This window comes from Ailuropoda melanoleuca, chromosome 12, assembly GCF_002007445.2.
Source record: "Ailuropoda melanoleuca isolate Jingjing chromosome 12, ASM200744v2, whole genome shotgun sequence".
Taxonomy (NCBI): Eukaryota; Metazoa; Chordata; class Mammalia; order Carnivora; family Ursidae; genus Ailuropoda; species Ailuropoda melanoleuca.
In genome coordinates, this window is record NC_048229.1 from 40,031,061 (window position 1) to 40,052,048 (window position 20,988).

Genomic DNA, 20,988 nt, shown 5'->3' on the forward strand with positions numbered 1-20,988 from the left:
GGGGGGGGGGGAGGTATTATTTTGCTCTTATTTTTCTAGTGTCTTAAGTTGGGAGCTGAGATCATTAATTTGAGACATTTCTTATTTTCTAATATGAGCATTTGAGGTTGTACGTTTCTTTTTAAGTACTGCTTTAGCAGCACCCCACATATTTTGATATGTTATATATTTCAATTTTGATCTGTTAAAAGCATTTTCTAATTGCCCTTGACCGATGAATTACTTGCTTGCATGTTTTTCCCCCACGTGTTGGGAGATTTTCCTATTATCTTTCTGCTCTTGGTCCCTACTTTACTTTTATTATGGTCAACACGTTAGATTTCTATTTCTGTGTAACAAATCACCATATACTCAGTGACTCAAAAAATAGCCATTCATTATCACACTGTTCTATAGGGGTGAAATTCAGAAACTGTATGGCCGAGTTCTCTGCTCAGGTTTTCACAAGGCTGAAGTGAATGTGTCTGCTGAAATGTGTTCTCATGTGGAGCTCTGGATGCTCTTCCAAGCTCACGTGGTTGTGGCAGAAATCAGTTCTTTGACGTTTTGGTATTGAGGCCATTGTCTTTTCCTTGCTGGCTATCAGCCAAGATCTATTCTCAGTTCCTAAAGTCACATGCATACCTTGCTGTGTGGTGCTGTTCATCTCAAAGCCACCAAGGGAGAATCTCCCTCCATCAAAGTCTCTCTCACATGTTGAGTCTCTGACTTCCTCTGTGTCTGACCCTAGACCCAGATAAAGGCCTGATGTGTTTAGGTTAGGTGCCCTCAGATAACGTCCCTTTCTTAGAGTCAACTGTGCCCATGTATCCTAATTTCATCCCAGGAGAGATATATCATCATATTGACAGTCAGGGATTACATAGGATTATACCCCAGGGACAGGATATTGGTGGGGGGCATATTAGAATTCTCATACCACCGTCACATAATATGACTTCGTGTGATTTGCTTTTCGTGATTTCATATGCTTTTTATAATTTTAATTCTTGGAAATTTGTTAAGGTTTGTTTAATGAGCAAGGATATGTTCTATCTTGATAAAGTTCCATGTGCACTTGAAAAGAGTATTTATCTGCTGGGGCTCCTGGGTGGCTCAGTTGGTTAAGCATCCTACTCTTGATTTCAGCTCAGTTCATGATCTCAGGGTGGTGAGATCAGCACCACATCGGCCCCACACTGGGTGTGGAGCCTATTGAAGATTCTCTCTCTTCCTCTGCCCCTCCCCCTCCCCACTTGGGTGCATGAGTGCTCTCTCTCTCTTAAAAAAAAAAGACTATGTATCTGCCTTCTTTAGATAGAGTAGTCTATAAATAACAGTTAGATATAGTTGGTTGATGGTGTTCAGATTTTCTATATCCTCACTAATTTTCTGTTTATTTGTCCCATTAGTTATTGAGAGAGGAATGCAAAGTCTTCAACTATAATTGTGACTGTCTGTTTCTCCTTTTGTTTTTATCATGTTTAGCGGTATTTTGAAGTTCTATTGTCAGTGCTCATACATTTAGGAACTCTTATATCTTCCAGCTGATTTGTCTCTTTTATCATTATTTAATGTCTTTCTCTTTTTTTAAAAGATTTTTTAAAAAATTTATTTATTTGACAGAGAGAGAGAGAGGCAGCCAGCGAGAGAGGGAGCACAAGCAAGGGGAGTGGGAGAGGAAAAAGCAGGCTCCCAGCGAAGCAGGGAACCCAATGCAGAGCTCGATCCCTGGGCTGAAGGCAGACGCTTAACGACTGACCCACCCAGGCGCCCCTATTTAATGCCTTCCTTTATCCTTGTTAATTATCCTTGCCCTGACATCTACTTTGTCTAATATTAATATAACCACCCATCTTTGGTTTGGTAGTGTTTTTATTTGGTAGTGTTTGCATGTCTTTTTCCCCCATTCTTTTTTTTTTTTTTTTAAGATTTTATTTATTTGCGAGAGAGAGAGAGAGAGAGAGAGAGAGAGAGAGAACATGCACAAGTGGGGGGAGTGGCAGAGGGAGAGAGAGAAGCAGACTCCCTATGGAGCAGGGAGCCCGATGCGGACTCAGTCCCTGGACCCTGGGATCATGACCTGGGTCGAAGGCAGACGCTTAACCAACTGAGCCACCCAAGTGCCTGATAGGTATGCACTGTTAAGAAAAACAAAAACAAGTCATGGCATGTTGATCCGTATGGCATTTGAAACTGTTGAATTTTAACTGCACCACCATAGTTTGTAGTGTAGCAGGCAGCAGCGCCGAGTGCTGAGAGGACCACATGTAATCCCTGTCGCAACTACTCAGCTCTGCTGTTGTAGCGTGAAAACAGCCATAGATAATAAGTCAGTACATACATGAATGAACGTGGCTGTGTTCCAGTCAGAATATTTGCACATATTTGAGTGTACAATTTGATGAGTTTTGACCTATGTAGACACTTGTGAAACCATGACTACAGTCCAGATAACACATCCGTAACCCCAAAAAGTATCTTCAAGCCTTTTTGAAATCCCCTTTTCCCTGTCCTCAACCACTACCATCCCTAGGAAACCACTGATCTGCTTTCTGTAATTATAGATTAGTTTACATTTTCTAGAATTTTACATAAATGGAATCATAATATATACTCTCTTTTCTTTGATTTTTTTTCACTCAACATAATTATGAGATTCCTCCAGGTTGTGGTATGTATCAGTAATTCATACCTGTTTATTGCTGCTTAATGTTTATTTGTATGAATATACCAAATTTGTTTATAAATTCACATACTGATGAACATTGGATTGTTTCTAGTTTTTGTGTGTTTCAAAGAAACCTTCTGTAAACATTCATGTACAAGTTTTTGTGTGGATGTAAGCTTCATTTCTCAGAAATACCCAAAAGCGCAATTGTTGGGTTGCATTTTTTTTAAGATTATTTATTTGAAAGAGAGAGAGTGGGGGGTTGAGGGGCAGAGGGAGGGGGAGACTTCATGCTGAGTGCAGAGCCTGTCACAGGGCTCAATCTCATGATCCTGAGATCACGACCTGGGCCAAAGCCAAAACCAACCTGAGTTGGACGCTTAACTGACTGCGCTACCCGGGCACCCTGCATATTTAGTTTTATAAGTAACTGCTAAATTTTTTTTTCCAGACTAGATGTGCCATCTTACGCTGGAACCCACAATGTATGAGGGATCAAGTTTCTCTGTACCCTTGCAGGTATTTGATGTTACCACTACTTTCCATAAATCTGAGCTACCCTGGCAGGTTTGTAGTGATATCACATTGTGGTTTATACTGCATTCCCTTGATGGCTAATGATCCTTAACATCTTTTTATGTGTTTACTTGCCATCTCTATATCTTCTTTGGTAGAAGGATGGGCATGTTTTTGTCCATTTTCTAATTGGATTTAAAAAAAATTGGTTTTGGTACATTTTTTATATTTTTAATACAATATTGTCAGAAATCTCCAAACGTAGTTATATTGGGAGTTAGTGTTTCAGTATATCAATTTTTATACAACTACCTTACAATTCAGTACTTACACCACTGGGTATTTACCCCCAAAGACAAAAACTCTAATTTAAAGGGCTCCATGCACTTCTATGCTTTTTGTAGCATTATTTACAATAACCAAATTATGGAAGCAACCCAAGTGCTTATCAATAGATGAGTGGATAAAGAAATAAAGAAGATATGGACGCGCCTGGGTGGCACAGCGGTTAGGCGTCTGCCTTCGGCTCAGGGCGTGATCCCGGCGTTATGGGATCGAGCCCCACATCAGGCTCCTCCGCTATGAGCCTGCCTCTTCCTCTCCCACTCCCCCTGCTTGTGTTCCCTTTCTCGCTGGCTGTCTCTATCTCTGTCGAATAAATAAATAAAATCTTTAAAAAAAAAAAAAGAAATAAAGAAGATATGGTATATATATACCACACACACACACACACACACACACACACACACACACACGCTGGAATATTATTCAGCCATAAAAAGGAATGAAACTTGCCATTTGCATCAACATAGTTGGAGCTAGAGAGTATTGTGCTAAGTGAAGTAAGTCAGTCAGAGAAAGACAAATACTATATGATTTCACTCATATGTGGAATTTAAGAAACAAAACAAATGAGCAAAGGAAAAAAGAGAAAGAGACAAACCAAGAAACAGATTCTGAAATATAGAGAACAAACTGGTGGTTACCAGAGGGGAGGTAGATGGGGGGATGGGTGAAACAGGTGATGTGGATTAAGAGTACCCTTACCATGAGGATCACTGAGTCATGTATAGAATTGTTGAATCACTGTATTGGACACATGGAACTAATATAACACTGTATGTTAACTATGCTGGAATTAAAATAAAAAACTTAATTAAAAAAAGATATCAGGGGGCACCTGGGTGGCACAGCGGTTGAGTGTCTGCCTTCGGCTCAGGGCGTGATCCCGGTGTTGTGGGATCGAGCCCCCACGTCGGGCTCCTCCGCTGTGAGACTGCTTCTTCCTCTCCCACTCCCCCTGCTTGTGTTCCCTCTCTCACTGGCTGTCTCTATCTCTGTTGAATAAATAAATAAAATCTTAAAAAAAAAAGATATCAGATTTGGAGGGACACAATTCAGTCCCTAGCAATGCTCAAATTCACTACTTGTCAGAGAAATGCCCATTAAAGCAATAAAGAGCTATTACTTCTCACTCATCAAATTGACAGGAATTCATAGGATTGATGATATCATGTGCTGCCAAGAAGGCAAAGAATGATTCTTTCAAACATTGGGGCTGGGAGTGCGATTTGAAGAAGGCTTTGCAGAAGTCATTGTAACTTTGCAGAAGTTAGCCGTCAAAGCGTCCAAAGCCCTTTATGCTTCAACCCTGCAGTCCCACTTCTTGGACTTTATCCTAGAGAAATACTTGCTCATGTGAACAGAGAGGAATGCTCATGGATGTTCTTTGCAGAATTGTTTGTGGCAGCCAAAAGATAGGAATAATCTAAATATCCATCAGCAGGAAGGTCCCGATAGTAAATTTGGCAATCCCTGATGTAGCCCACCAGGCGGTTATTTTAAAAAGGAAGAGAAGAGGACACCTGGGTGGCTCAGTTGGTTAAGTGCCTGCTTTTGGCTCAGGTCATGATCCCAGGGCCCTGGGATCAAGTCCAGCATCAGGCTCCTTGCTCATTGGCGAGCCTGTTTCTCCCTCTGCCTCTGCCCCTTCCCCTGCTCGTGCTCTCTCTCTCACAAATAAATAAATAAATAACATCTTTATTTAAAAAAGGGAGAGAAGGTTAAGGTAGGGGTTATCTTTTGTGGTTAAGTGACTGGAAGAGGGCATAGAGGTCTTCTAGTCTGTGCCTTGTTTCAGGAGCAGGTTACATAGGTGTGCGTTTTGTGAAAGTTTGTGGAAGTTCATTGGTATACACATAAGAGTTGTACACTCTTATGCCCTTCAATAGAAACATTTTTAAAATTAGAGACCCAATGTACTCTTGATTTAAATGAGACTTAGATTATCAAACTCTTCATTTAAATAAGAAATCCAGTCCTATCATGGGTTATTGGAGAGTATTTCTTGAATGGGGAAGTATTGTTTTTCTCTTTTTAATTCACACATCCATGGATTTCATGCTAGTAATCTCCTTCTGATTTAACAAAGAAAATTCAAAAGTACATCTTTCTTCCAGAAAATAAGGACATTGGTTTAAGTCTCGTCACAAGAGTGATACAATAAATGGGTCATCAGAATTGAAGACTGTAAGAGGTTAAGGATCATAATCATAGGACATGGTAATAATGTCACGTTCTGAGTGTCCTAAAGTTTGTTAAGTTTTCAGGGTTCAGAAATAAAATTTGCCAAACTAGTTCATGGTGCAGAACAAAATCTGCTCTTCTGCAGCTGTTTATTCTAGTGATACTCTCCCTCTTGTCCTGCTCAGGATATCCTTATCCTCCCAGACACAGAAGGGCCTACAGGTTCATTCCAGGGGCTGGAATCCCATGAGCTATCATTGAAGGAGGAATGACAGGTCTGAGAACATGGAATGTACCCTTTGGATCAGAAGAGGACAGAGGGCGATTATTCAGAAGTGGACTACAGGGCATGAAGTGTTGAAGATCTTCAGGAAAAGATCGTCAAGACTAGTAGTCAGCAGAAAAACAGTGTGATGTCAATGTGTGTAGACACAATGCACATGGAAATGCATAGAAAGGTAACTAGAAAAAGTTACGATAAAATATTGACAGCAATTACCTTCAAGAAGAGGAAAATGATATCTCGACCAGCCATGAGGTGAGCTCCTCCATACTCTTTGTATTACTTGATTCTTTATGAGGATGTATTTATGTGAACATTGTGTAAATTAAAAATCCCAAATAAATAAATAAACAGGTTTCAAGACCCAAGGAAAAAAGAGAATTGAAAAGTTAGCTGACCTGGGGCTCCTGGGTGGCTCAGTTGGTTAAGCGTCTACCTTCGGCTCAGGTCATGATCTCAGGGTCCTGGGATCGAGCCCCCAGTTGGGCTCCCTGCTCACAGGGAACCTGTTTCTCCCTCTCCTCCCTGCTCGTGCTCTCTCACTACCTCTCTCTCTCTCTCTCAAATAAATAAAATCTTAAAAAAAGTTATCTGACCTACCTCACAATGGGGAATTCTTCTGGAGAACTGGGAACAATTAGTGAAGGGCCACATAGATAACTGAGCAAATAAATAGTAGAAGATGAGAAGGAGCAGGAAGAGGAGGGACGAGAGGGTCAGAAAGGAGAGGAGAAGAAGGCAGAGGAAGTGGAGGGAAAGGAAAAAGAAAAGGAAAAAAAATCTGAAGGATTGCAGGCAGATGGGTTGCTTGGCTCCTGAGTTCAAATATTAGTCCAGCAAGAGTATGTAATCAACATCATGGCCCAGTAATGGAACATACTTATACAGGCATAATGAAATGGAAAGCCTAGAAATTGAGTTAAAAATTGTGATCTTTAGTAGTGGGGAGAGAGAAGAGTGGGTAAAATTGTTAAAACTTCATGTTTCATTGTAGTAGTTGATGATGTTTCAAGAGACAAGACTATAAATTTTGTTTGGTTTTATATTTAGGTGGTGGTAAAAACCACATGAATGCCTGAGAGTAGAATAAAGTTTAGGTGGAGTCAGAGAGCTAAAATGGAGAAGATTGTCTGGCTTTCCAAGCTTCCTAGCACAATGTAACTTTTTTGGACCTGGCTGTTCATGCTGACATGGGCCATCCTGATGCCACGTGGGTTTGCAACTGAATGTGACAGGCCCACCTTTCTGGGCTGGTGTGGGGAGGGACAGGGATGACCGACCCTCTAGACCCACTAACACAGCAGAAAACCCAGCATAATCCCCTCTCCAGATACACTCATTACATGGAGTGTTATGGAGTCCCATAAGCACATGTAATCAACGCAGATACCTAGGATCATAGAGGAGAGAGACACAGTGTCATGACACCTAAGATTAAGGTTAACTCTGGACCAAGACCCTTCTTTGTTGTTTCCTTCACTCATTATGTCCTATAAACCACCCAACAAGATGGGTCTGTCTGTTGAGCATGAATTTCAAGTAACCACCCCAGATGTCCGAGAAATGTAACTCTGCTTTCCTGCATCTTCACTGGTTAGGGTGGATTGAGTTATGGAATAGATAGACCAGACACGTGATGGCACAACACATATCTTCTGTCCAACCATGGGAGGCAGTTGGGGAAAGAGTAACTATTCCTAGAGTGGTTCAGACCAAGGCTGATGGGAGTTCTTCCTTTCCATGACATGTAGCTTTCAAATCACCATGCGTATCACTTGGCCAGTCAGGTAGGGGAGGAAGAGTATGGAAAAGAGTGCCTGTGGGGGTATTTAAAGCCCGGGGTGGCTTGTGGCGCACATCACTTCTGATCAAATTCCATAGAACCAAAGACCGTCTATGGCCACACAGGGAACCTAGGACAGGTGGCTGAGTAGTGCTCCCAGGAAGAAAAGTTGAACTTTGGTAGAGTTAGCAGACTTTTCCACAGCTACTTAACCTCCTTTTTATTGATAATCCCCATTCTCCTTGGCTATGGAAACTTAATTCTCCTAACTCTGGGGTTTCTGGGTCCAAATTTGGGTTTGTTCGTGAAATTAAGGTACCAGTAAGAACACCTGGGTGTTTGTTGTCCATGGTGTCAGCCTAGATTTCTGTTTTCCTTCTTTCTGGATGGCTCCTGTGTTATCCCTGGCTCCCCTCTGATAGTCACTCCCACCCTGGCACTTGGCATTCCTGTAGACTCTACCTTCTTTTCACCAAGCTGGGATATGGGCTAGCCTACTTGGCTGTCTAAGGCCATTTCTTCCTAGACCTCCACACCATGCAGCATATTTTCTTTGTGATCTTGGAGCCTCTGTAGGACTTATTTGTGAAGAGGTAATACAAGTGGTATCTGGGATCTTTGACACCTCACCCCTTCCTGAGACACAGGCCACAGGGACCTTCTTAGGGATCTATTTGCATCTAATCTCCCTTTCTCTACTTCCCCTATTCTATGAATAGGGGACCATTTACCTTTGACTGGGAGAGAGGTGGTCTTCATCAGCTCTTCCACTAAATCTACTGTTTATTTCTTGAAGTCTTTCCATTTTTCCCCTAACAGTTTGACTTTGGGATCTCAAAAGCTGGAGGAGATTTCTGTTTTTCTAGAAAAAGTAGAGATAAGAAACACATAGCCCCAGCAAAACACAGATGCTGATTCAGAAACAGACACACACATGCAAACATATGAGAAGCTGGAACATTCCCTTCATTTTTATTGGTTTAAATAAATATTTTTCTGAAAGAGCAGCCCAGTATCAAAGAGCTAAGCATATCCAGGGCATGAAAGTGAGGACCCCCAAGGTGGATGAAGATGGCTCTGGAGGCCAAGAGGATGAAGTAGTATGATGTCCCTAGGCTAGTGGGTTGCTTGGATGTTGAGTTCCTTGGCTGATAGGTTCTTGGCTAGAAGGTGTCTCAGATGTTGGTTTCTTGAATTGTGGCTGATTTGGCTGGTTAGTGTCTTTGGGTGGGTCCTATTTGGGGTGGACCCTTGGACTACTTGGCCTGACCTTCACATAAATAGGACATAGGCATAAATGATGCCTAAACCGATGAGTATGGCGAATACATCCAGCCAACCAGTTCGGCCTGAGTTGATGTAAGCGTCTTCCCATTGGCTGCTCTTGTTGGCCTGCGAGGTCTGTAGGGATGGGAACTTTAGATGTGGGCTCCTGAGTCCAGCCTATGACACCCTTGGGGAAGGGCTGGAGACCAATGGTCACTTAAGGGAAACCCCTACCCGGGTCCCAGGAGGGAAGCAGGTGCAAGGGACTGGTAGAGGGCAGGATGGGCCATGGCACAGGTATTGTTTTACCTTGTAACTGAAGAATACAGCTATTAATCCCAGGGGAGGGAAAATAATTACAGCCAGGATGGTCAAACATAGGTAATTCGGGGCATAAAATGCCAGTTCTTCAGGTGTCTGTGTTTCCTGTGGCAGCTTCGCAGGGGCCCCTGCAGCGGGTGGGGCCCCTGCAGCGGGTGGAGCCCCTGCAGCCGGTGGAGCCCCTGCAGCCGGTGGGGCCTCTGCAGCTGGTGGAGCGCCTGCATCGGGTTTTGGCGGCATGATCTTTCCACCCACACAAAGACAGATCCTGAGTATCTTGAAAACAGAGAGCCAAACCCACTATACCTCCCCTTGTTCTAACCCAAGACTCCAATGGTAGAAGGCCACTTCTTCACAATGGAGAAACCAACACCTCAAGTCCTGATTGGCTGTCTGCATAAGGGGGCGTGGTCCCACGATTCTCTTGTTCCCCAGGTCTCTGAGCTTAGAGACAGGTTCCATTCTCTACCAGGACATTGACTCCACCCGCCCTGACAGGGATTGGTTGAGAGCCGTTGTAAGATCTGATCCTGGCTCCTCCTTGCTGCAGACCCCTCTCTGCAGGCCTCACAGGAGGGCAGTACCAGAATCGCCTCTCAGAGAATGGTGGGAGAGAGGAAGTAGACAAGCCCAGTAAGAAAACTAGGAGATTGACAATCAGAAGGGAAGGAAAAGGAATAATGTCGATAATAGATTATAAAATGTTGAATTAGAAAATAATTCTTCAGTCCATACTGACAGAAAGAGAGAGAAAAAAGGTGAAAAAGAGGAAGGTCTTTCTTAAAGTAGAATGCCATCTAATAAGTGTGGATGGAATGATGGAAATGGGAAATCACCATGGTGGTAGGCAGAATTCTAAGATGGCCCCAAGAGTCCTGCTCCCTGGTATACACACACCTTTTCCCTGTTATTCATTCAAGTACTAATCTATGTGCTGCTGTGGAGGGATTTGGTACTTGTAGTTAAGTTTCCCAATCAATTAGCTTTAAGACAGGAAAAATATCTTCCATGAAAAAACCGTAATCCGGTGAGTTCTTAAAAGGAACCGGGTCTTACTGGCAAAAATGATTCAAGGCATGTGATGGAGTGCAGTCAAGGGAGATACGCCATTGCTAGCTTGAAGATGGAGGAGGCCACATGGCAAGGAATGCAGGCAACCCCTAGCTGAAGTGGCTTCTAACTGATAGCCAGCAAGGAAACGGGACCTATTTTATATCTATAAGAGCAAGGATCTGAAATCTGTGACAACTGTATTTATTTGGAAGAGGATCCTAGCTCCAAATGAGAACACAGACTGGCCAACATCTACCTGGATTTTAGCCTTGTGAGATTCTGAGCATTCTAGAGAACCTAGACATTCTGATGTACGGAACTGTGAGTTAATAACCAAGTTTGAGGGCACTTGTTATGCATCATTAGAAAACCAGCAGCCATTTCAAACACCATAGTAATTACTGACTCAGGGAAGAATTATCAGTGGATGCTAATGCCACTGGGTTTTAGCTGAGAGTTCCCTTTGCTGGTTGTTTTAGGGGAGCGGAGGGTGCGAGGAGCCAATCTGTAAAGACTTGTAAGCGGGTAGGAGATGACACAGTGAAGTCCACAAATATAGATTCCAGGATGATTTGTCAAAGACACAACTGTATTGAAGCACAGCCATGGACCTGGAAGCGCCAAGAACAGCAGCAAGGGACGCACTCAGGGGTCAGCAAAGTCTTCAGGGAATGTCTTCGTGTGCATAGTCTTTCAGCCTCCGCTTGCTACAGAAAAGTGGCCCTTGGGCCTGGAACACTTTCTGACCAAGAGCTAAAAAGCCCACACAGCCTGCAGGGTTCATCACCTCATGTGGGAATAGCTTTCCCCATTTCAGGCTTGTCGTGTATTCTTTTCTTCTGCTTAAGTGTCTGTGCAGTGCTGGACTGTGTTGTATCTTTCTTGGCAGTTCTGAGACCAAGATACAGCATGCAGTAGTGTGTAGACTTCTATTTCTGGTAGGTTGGCATTGTGATGGTCTTTGCTACCTTCCATGTATTTGGAGCCCTTTCCTTGTATTGGCAACTAGCGTGTGGTGTTCTGCTTGACAGAATGAATAATTAGTTCAGAGCATTTTAAGAGGCAGGGTGGATATTCCAGAACAAAAAATATGAGGTGAGGGGAGACAGAACCAAGGTTGGGTGGGATGAAGAATGCAGATTGCTTTCTGGAAGGTCTCGAGGATGGTGGAACCTTGGATTGGGGGTGAGGTTCTCTTGACTAGTGAATCTTTTGTCTGAGGTGGCTTTGATATGGTAACTTATCTGGGTTCTGTATTTCTGAGCTCAGGTATCCCTCATCAGGTGAATCTCTTGACTGCAGTGCTCTTTAGCTGGTGCGTCCCCTTGGCTGGAGGGTCACCTAACAAACAAGAGACTGAACATAGAAGGTGTATTTATGTGCATGTAATAGCCGGTTAACTCAGGAAAAGCATTTGACCTGAATGTGTCCTTGCTGTGGAACAGTTTGCTTCCCAGTTTGCTTTCTTGATCTGTTGGGGGATGATGGTGGAAAGAATGTGTGGCTTTATAGAATGAATTGAGAGTGCTCTTCGGGATCTCCATGAAGGCAACAGAGCCAGGACGTCTTCTATCTCCAGTGCTCATTTCTGGGCAGAAACAGATACAGGAGTGGGGAATGGGTTGTATTTTCTGGAGGTTAGGTCTTGGGCAGTGGTGACAATGCCCTGTCTTCATAGTGTAGACAACAGCTGGGATTCCCAAGGGGAAGGTTATGATGACTAAAGATAGTGGACAGATTTGATGACTATTCCCTCTCTACTGTATATCTCTTGTTTCCTGTTCTTTTTCTTCTTTCTTTCTCTTTTTTGCTTTTTTTTTTTTTTTTTTTTTTGTTTTTTTTTTTTTTTTGGTTCTTCTTTCTATGTAGAGTAGCTTTCTTGGCTTGGGCAGTTGGGTTTCAGTTTCCAGAAAGTAAAGTATTTGGCTAGAGTCCTTAGGTAGGAAGGGACAGACTACCTCCTTCTGAGTCCTAGTCAGCTATGTCTGAAGGCATTGCTTGCTTTTCCATGATTGAGACAGTCAAGTTCTGCCCCTATCTTTAAACTCCAGACTGGTTCATCAAACAGACATGCTGATTACTCATCTAAGTATGCCTAGATGACCTGCTTTCTGATTGGTTTTGTCTTCAGGGGCAAGTCTGGAAAGGTGTTAGTCCCAGGAAGCTTCCTCCAGCACCCTTGGTACCAGTTTCCCAGAGTGCCCCACGGCTCTGGAGACTGGGAGAGGAAGGGAGACACCTGGACCAGCATTGGGAAAGAGCCAGGAAGAGTCTCCACAAGGAGAGCATGGACAAGCTTGTCAAGACCTGAGATGTATCTTCTCGATTTAAGGGCAGAGAGGTGTTAATACCTTCGTTGAGGGCAGTTTCAAAGGATCAGCGGGGGCAGGTGCCATAATGTGGGACCCAAATGGTTTACAAGAAGAGGGGAGTGTAGGCAGAGTGTAGATAACACTTTCTGAAACTTTGGAGGTGAAGAAGAAAGGAGAGGCTGAGAAGAATGTGGGTTCCAATTTCTAGGGCACTAAAGGGCCAATGCCTGATTTCAGAGTGTGAGGTGTGCAAGTGGAAATGATATACACATTTGCTTCAAGAAGTCTGTCGATGAAGGGCCAAGAGAGGCAGGACTGGGGTAGAAGCAGGGGAGTGAGAGTGATTTTTTTTTTTTTTTAAGATGGGAGAGACTTGGGCATATTCCACTGGATGGAGATGATGAAAAGATAGTAGCATGGTCCCATGTTCTGGCTCTCCTTTTGTCTCTGGAATTATGGATGAACACACAAACAAACCCAGTATCATAGTTTGAGAAGGCTGGGGGGTCACAGGGAGTGAGTTTTTTTTTTTTTTGGCGGGAAAGATGAGATAGACAATGTGCCAGTGAGAGAGAGGATGGAGATGTGGGAGAGATGATTTAGTGGGGCTGAGGACACTCATTTGTTCTCCCTGTAGCCTCAGTATCAGAACAGAACCTGACACAAAGTAATTGCCCAATAAATGTGGACTGAATCAACATCCCTGGGCCTTGGAACCAGACTACCTAGGTTTGAATCTCTGCCATGCCCCTAATTGCTGTATTGCCATGTGCAAGTCACTTAATCTCTCTGGGCATGTTTTCTTATCTTTAAAATAGGGATAATAATGGCTTCTCCCTCATTTAATTATGACGATTAAGTAAATGAATATATGTAATGTCGGTAAAATGCCTGGTACATAGTATTATATAAGATGGTGATGATGATGATGATGGTGGTGGTGGTGAAGAAGGAGGAGGGAGGGAGAAGAAGAAGAATGAGTAGGATTCAGAACATGCGGGAACCATCCCTCACCCTCTTCGTGTTGGGAAGGAGGGATGGAATGTTGGGAAGGAGGGATGGAATGTGTGTGGATGCAGGCAAGATATTTATGAACCCGAGGCCTTAATCACAGATAGTTTCGTTGTAAAGAAGAAACATCCCCAAAACTAGCTTAAGAAGGGAAACTTCTTGGGGCGCCTGGGTGGCGCAGTCATTAAGCGCCTGCCTTTGGCTCAGGGCGTGATCCCGGCGTTATGGGATCGAGCCCCACATAGGGCTCCCTGCTCTGCTGGGAGCCTGCTTCTTCCTCTCCCACTCCCCCTGCTTGTGTTCCCTCTCTCTGGCCGTCTCTCTGAGTCAAATAAATAAATAAAATCTTAAAAAAAAAGGGAAACTTCTTGTAGGGCTACAGGGCCCTCTCAGAGGCATCTAAGGAGGGAATATTCAGTATAGCAGGCATATCAAACAGAGTTCAGTCAGGACAACAGACACCATAGGTATTTGCAGCAGGGGTGGTTTGAAACAGAGGTTGCCCACGCAGGGACTGGAATCCTGTAAGAGCAAAAGGTAGACTAAGGTAACTCCATTCCTACTCCTAGAGCTGGGAGGACAAAACGAAGAGGTGGTGTTACAGGACTTAGAGAAGGCGGAGCTGCGCGGCTGATGCTTAGACCTCTGAAGATAAGGTACATCCTAAAGGGGAGGTATTAGGACCACAAGCTGGTGATGCCCTGCAGTTCCTCCGATCTCCAGTGTGTGGCACTGCAGGCAGGTGAGGGCGCACAGGAGAGCTGTTACTGACCCGCGGGGGAGCAGGACCCAACAAAGCGCTGATGATGACTCTAAAACATCATCAGTTCTCAAAGTCTTTGGTTTCAGGACCCCTTTCACTCTTAAATTTTTTGAGAACCCCCCCAAAAGCTTTTGCTTATGTGAGTTGTATCTATTGGTATTTTTTTTTTTTAAGATTTTATTTATTTATTCGACAGAGATAGAGACAGCCAGCGAGAGAGGGAACACAAGCAGGGGGAGTGGGAGAGGAAGAAGCAGGCTCATAGCAGAGGAGCCTGATGTGGGGCTCGATCCCATAACGCCGGGATCACGCCCTGAGCCGAAGGCAGACGCTTAACCGCTGTGCCACCCAGGCGCCCCTCTATTGGTATTTTCTATATCGCAATTAAAGCTGAAAAATTAAATATTTATTAATTTTAAAATAACAATTAAAAAACCTTTGCATGTTAATACAAATAACAGTGTTGTCATGAAAATAACTATATTTTCCAAAACATTTGTGAGTGGAGTGGCATTGTTTTACATTTTTGCAAATTTCTTTAGTGTCTGGATGAAGAGAAGATAACTGGAATCTCATACCTGCTTCTGCATTCAGTCTGTCGCTGTGTATCACACATCATGGAGCCCTTGTAAAACTCTGTATACTCATGAGAAAATGAGGATGAAAAAAAATCAAATTACATCTGTGTAAGGAAAACCCCAGTATTTCCTTCTGTTTGCCTCCTTTACTACTCAAACAGAATACTTCTGGTCACCAAATGTGTAGGGATTTTTCTGACAGCAAGCAATTCTGTGGCACTAGCTGGATGTCCTATAATTTAATTCTGACACTGTCTACCTGGACATAGTATCAGATCTCACTGGTTAAGGGCTCAGTCCCTGAAGACTGCTGCTTCTCTTCACATGCCGACTGCAAGTAGTAGGTACCCCCCCAGGTTACCCACACCTTCTGCCCGACTTGGCTACAAGTTGGAGGTTCTTATGACCTCTTACCCCTTAGGACCTCTGCACATAAACTATACAACATTAGTGAAATATATTAGAGAAAACCTAAATATAAGGAAGGATTAGACCATGTTCATGGATTGGAGACCATATGATAAAGATGTCAACTCTCCCAATTGATCTATAGAACCATTTTTATTTTTTTTGGTGGACATTGTTAAGCTAATTCTAAAATGTATATGGAAATCCAAAGCCCTAAGAAGAGCCAAGGCAATCTTGAGGAAGAAAAACAAAGTTGGAAGACTTACAGTAACAAATAGCCAACCTTGCTAGAATTTTATAGTAACTAAAACATTGTGGTATTTGTGTAAGGATAGACATGTTGGCTAATGCAACAGAGTCTAGAAACAGACCCACATATATGTGGTCGTTTGATTTATGGTAAATGTGGCACTGTAGTTTAGTTGGTAGAAGATATAATTTTCAATAAATGGTGCAGGGTGAATTGCATATCCATATGGAAATAATTTGTTTTTTACATTTTTAAAAAAGATTTTATTTATTTGAGAGAGAGAGCACATCAGGGGGAGGGGCAGAGGCAGAGGGAGAAGCAGGCTCCCTGGGAGCCCGATGTGGGGCTCGACTGGGATCATGACCTGAGCCAAAGGCAGACGCTTAACCAACTGAGCACCCAGGTGCCCCTGGAAATGATTTAATCTAGACCCAACCTCACACTATATACAGAGATAAATTCCAGAATGATCACAGATCCAAATGTGGAATATAAAACAGTTGAACTTCTAGAAGAGAGAGTAGAAGACAATTTCATGGTTTTAGACAAAGCACAGATATCCTAAATAGGACCCAAAACTAAACATGAGGAAAAGGTTGATAAATTGGACTACATTAAAATGAATAACTTCTATTTTTCCCAAAATGCCATTAAGAGAGTGAAAAAAGAAAATCACAGCATAGGCAAATATACTTGTGCTATGTATATAAATGGCCAATGACTTATACCTAAAAAACGTGTAGAATATCTACACCTTAAAAACAAAAAGATATTTGGGGCACCTGGCTGGCTTAGTCGGTGGAGTGTGTGACTCTTGATCTCAGGATTGTGAGTTCAAGCCCCACATTGGGCATAGACCTTACTTAAAAAAGATATTCAACAATTAGACAAATAACACAGGTTTTTGAACGAGCAAAGGATTTAAATACACATTTCTCCAGAGAAGATATACAAATGGCCAAAAAGCACATGAAAAGATGTTCAACATCATCAGTCATTGGAGAAATGCAAATCAGAACCACAAAGAGTTATCACTTCACAGCCACTAGAATGGCCCTAATAATCCCCCCCTTTTTTTAGGAAAAATAACAAGTGTAGGTAAGGATAAGGAAAAATGAGGACTCTTATTCATTGCTGGTGGGAATGTGAAATGGTGCAGCTTCTTCTTTTAAAATATAGGCTTTATGAGCACCTGGGCAGCTCAGTCCTTTAAGCATCTGCCTTCAGTTCAGATCTTAATCCCAAGGTCCTGGGATCGAGTCCCACATTGGGCTCCCTGCACCACAGGGAACCTGCTTCTCCCTCTCCCTCTGCCACTCCCCCTGCTTGTGCTCTCCCTCTGTCAAATGAATAAATAAAATCTTTAAAAAAATAAATAAAACGTAGGCTTTATTATTATTCAGGTATGGCGGGGCCAACAGATTGGGAGATGATGGCCATTGAAAAGATAGATCATTACTCATAGTTCCTAAGAGGAGGGGCCCACCACACCATGCAGGGCAGCAGGAGAAGTGCCAAGGTCAGCCAGGAGACAGAGGAGACGAGGGGAAGACATGGGCAAAAGCCTTTCTAGTGGTTTTGGCAGGAAAGGCAGGGCAAAGAGGGGCAAGCAGGCTAAACATTGACTTGTTTGAATAATTTCAGTGGGCTCTGGCTATAAAGGCTGTCTCTAGTCATCTGGTACCTGGCCCCGGGGTGACAGGGTGACGAGTGTAGAGGGATATTGGTCTAAGGGAGGTGATTTGGGGTGGGCTCTGGATTGGTTGGTTTGCATATGAAAGGCATGCTCACAGGGAAGTCATTTGCGGTCTCCAGGAAGTAGCTAGCTCTGGGAGAAGAAGTCTTTCCAGGGTCTGCAAGGGCCCAAGATGTCAAAGCATCAAAATAAAAAGACATGCTTAATACACTGCTGCAGAGAAGCAGTTGGCAGTTCCTTAAAAAGAGTTATCAGATGGACCAGCAATTGCAGTCCTAGGTATATACCCAGGAGAGATGAAATGAAAACAAATATTTACATCAGTATTATTCATAAGAGCCAAAAAGTGAAAACAACCCAAATGTCTATGAACACATTAATGGATAAACAAAATGTGGTATTAGCCATATGATGGAATATTACTCAGCCATAAAAAAGGAACAAAGTATTGTTATGTGCTGTAATATGAATGAACCTTGAAAACATGCCAAGTGAAAGAAGTCAGACCTACAAGGCCACATTTTGCATGATTGCATTGACATGAAATGTCCAGAACAGACAAATCCATAGAGACAGAAAGTAGATTAGTGTTTGGCAGGGGTGGAGGTGGGGGCAGAAATGGGAGTGACTACTAATAGATATGAGGCTCCTTTTTGGGGTGATGAAAATATTCTGGAATTAGACAGTGGTGATGGCTGCACAACCTTGTGAATGTACTAAAATCCACTGAATTATCCACTTCAGAATGGTGATTTTTATGGTATGTGAATTATATCAATACATCATACATAACCCAGAAAGATAGACAACATAATTACAAAATGGGCAAAAGAGTAGAACAGCTGATATACAAAGGAAATATAGGGGCACCCAGCTGTCTTAGTTGGTAGAGCGTGTGACTCTTGATCTCAGGGTTGTAAGTTTGAGCCCCATGTTGGGTATAGAGATCACTTAAAAATTAAAAATAAATCTTTTTAAAAAGCAAGAATATAGAAGCTTCAGTTCCACTAAGAGGGTGAAGCCCCCTTCCTCCCAGGTCCTCCCTCTGATGTCTAAAATCTCTGGACATAGCCCAACAAATTAGGATAGAAAGACTCTGAGAGGGGTAATAGAGGAAGAGGACAGCCTAGTGACCTCAGAACTGGAGGAACCACACAGTGGTGAGTCTCCTGGGTTTATTTCTCCCCATATACCTTGCACAGGGTGCTTCCAACCCAGAACTGCCAACAAGCACAGACATAAGGAGCTCCAAAGAAAAGCTGTTTCTCGTAGCCAAAGGACAGGGAAAAGGGGGGCCTAACAACAGGAAATGTTTTTGGCAATACCTGCCCTACTGCAGCCAAACCAACAGAAGACCCCCACCCCCACCCCTACACACACTTCTCCATGGTTTTATTGGAGCTGAGTGGGGAACTCATCTTCCATCCCTCACCTGGCCCAAGCAGATGACGACACTCTGATTGTCCAGCAGGGGCAGTATCCGTGGGCCCAAGCAGGGAGATGCTATGACATCCCCCACCCAGGAGGCAATGAGAGGTAGGCTAGCAGCCCTAAGATTTACCTCCGACCTCCCTCCTCTGTCAGCAGGCTAGTGAAGAGCTGAGCCTTCACAGGGTACAAATTTCCAGTTAGAAGGTAAATAAATTCTGGGGATCTAATGTACAACATAGTGATTACATATTATATTTATATTACACATTATATTATCTATGTATCTATTATGTACTTGAAAGTTGCTGAAAGAGTGGATTTTAAATGTTCTCACCACAAAAAACATAGTTATTATGTCACACGATGAAGGTTGTCAGCCTTTGGCTCAGATCATGATCTTGGGGTCCTGGGATCGAGCCCAGAATCGGGCTCCCTGCTTGGTGGGATCTTACTCTTAAATACCTGACCTCAACACAGAGGTCATTAAAAACAAGGGAGAAATCTCACAGACCAGAGGAGGCCTAGGAGACATGACAGTTAAGTGCAAAGTAGGGTATAATAACAGCAAATATGTACAACATGTACAAATCAGTATCTCCCCAAAACATGATTCTGCCCATACGTACCCTTCTCAGCTCATACTCTTAATTTAGTATGCAAAAATGCTGCTTCAGTGAATTTAAATACAATAATCTTGTTTAGAATTGTACAAAAGATTATATACTTATTTCTGTGCTAAAAACTGCTGTAAAAACATTTACGGATACCCAGTGACCATCAAGATCAAATGAAATCAAGGCACTGCCAAAAATTAAAGGCATTTGTTAAAAGATATGAGATCAAATGACAAAATACATTATGCTCAAATCAGGAACATCTTGGTGCAAATAGATAATCAGGAACATCTTGGTGCAAATAGATTACAAGTATTTATGCTATCTCTCTGTATGGGAAAATTTATTGAACAGGTAGAAAGGTTAGTAAAATTCCATAATTTAAAAAGGATGTCTGTATATAAAACTCTACACCTAATAGACGGTCGAGTCCTTTGCTTACAATAAATGAAAGTTACTTTGAAAATATGTTGGATGAATGGCAAGAGACATGAACAGATGTGCCAAATTTGAATATAACCAAAGAAGAGAAGTAAAAGAATTGGAAATGTATTAATCACTAGAGAATATAAATTATTATAGGAAAAGTGCTCATCACGTTTCTAATGTAATTATATAATCAATACAAATTAAGTAGATTATGGAATCCTAGTTTTACATTGAATTGGAGATATGAAAAATTAAAGTGTCTTAATTTTTTTAAAAGATTGCATTTATTTATTTGAGAGAGAGTGTGTGTGCACAAGCAGGAGGAGGGGCAGAGGGACAAGCAGAATCCTCTCTGAGCGCAGAACCCAACCCAGGGCTCAATCCCAGGATCCTGGGATTATGACCTGAGCTGAAGCAGATGCTTAACTGACTGAGCCACCCAGGTGCCCCAGAGTCTTAAGATTTTAAATATTTACCCACAGAAAAGTTAATCTGCTACTGATTTGGATCGTAAATATTCTGGTGTTTCAAGTACTGTGGAAATTTAATCTGAAATAGCTGGAAGCAGTGTGGTATAGCAATAACTCGTCTTATCAGTGTCAGGTTTGGATTTTCTAAACCTGGTGCACAAATTTTGCTTAGTACAATCTTATCCAAATTTGAAAGTGAAATTGAGAGTTGGTTTTTTGTTTTGTTTTGTTTTTTAACAATACCATGATGTCCTATAAAAGTTTTAGGGGGCGCCTGGGTGGCTTAGTCTGGTAAGTGTCTGCCTTCAGCTCAGGTCATGATCTCGGGGTCCTGGGATCGAGCCCCTCATCCAGCTCCCTGCTCAGTGGGGATTCCTGCTTCTCTCTCTGCAGCACCCCCGCTTGTGCTGTCTCACTTGCTCTGTCTCTCAAATATGTAAAGTCTTTAAAAAAATAAATAAATAAAGATGTTTCAGTAAGCTAAAGTTATTTTAAAATTACTTAAGTTATTTATTTCAAGAGAAATTGTCAATATGGCAGTTCTCTCAGTTGAAAGCAAGATAAACAAAGAAAGAAAATTTGAAAATATTGTTGATGAGTTTGCCTTCATTAAAGCTAGGAAAGTAAG

At 42.5% G+C, this 20,988-nt stretch overlaps 1 protein-coding gene across 3 annotated transcripts in view; it reads left to right on the forward strand.

Moving 5' to 3' along the window:
- Positions 1–20,988, forward strand: part of ATP4A (ATPase H+/K+ transporting subunit alpha) — an 84,891-nt gene that overhangs the window by 28,253 nt on the left and 35,650 nt on the right. The window contains exon 2 of one of the 3 annotated variants that reach the window (XM_034638258.1): positions 3,102–3,169. The exons of the other annotated variants lie outside the window; for them this stretch is intronic. Coding sequence (XP_034494149.1) covers positions 3,107–3,169 — 63 coding nt within the window. The 5' untranslated portion in view covers positions 3,102–3,106. The remainder of the gene's footprint in view (positions 1–3,101; positions 3,170–20,988) is intronic. 3 annotated transcript variants of the gene reach the window in all.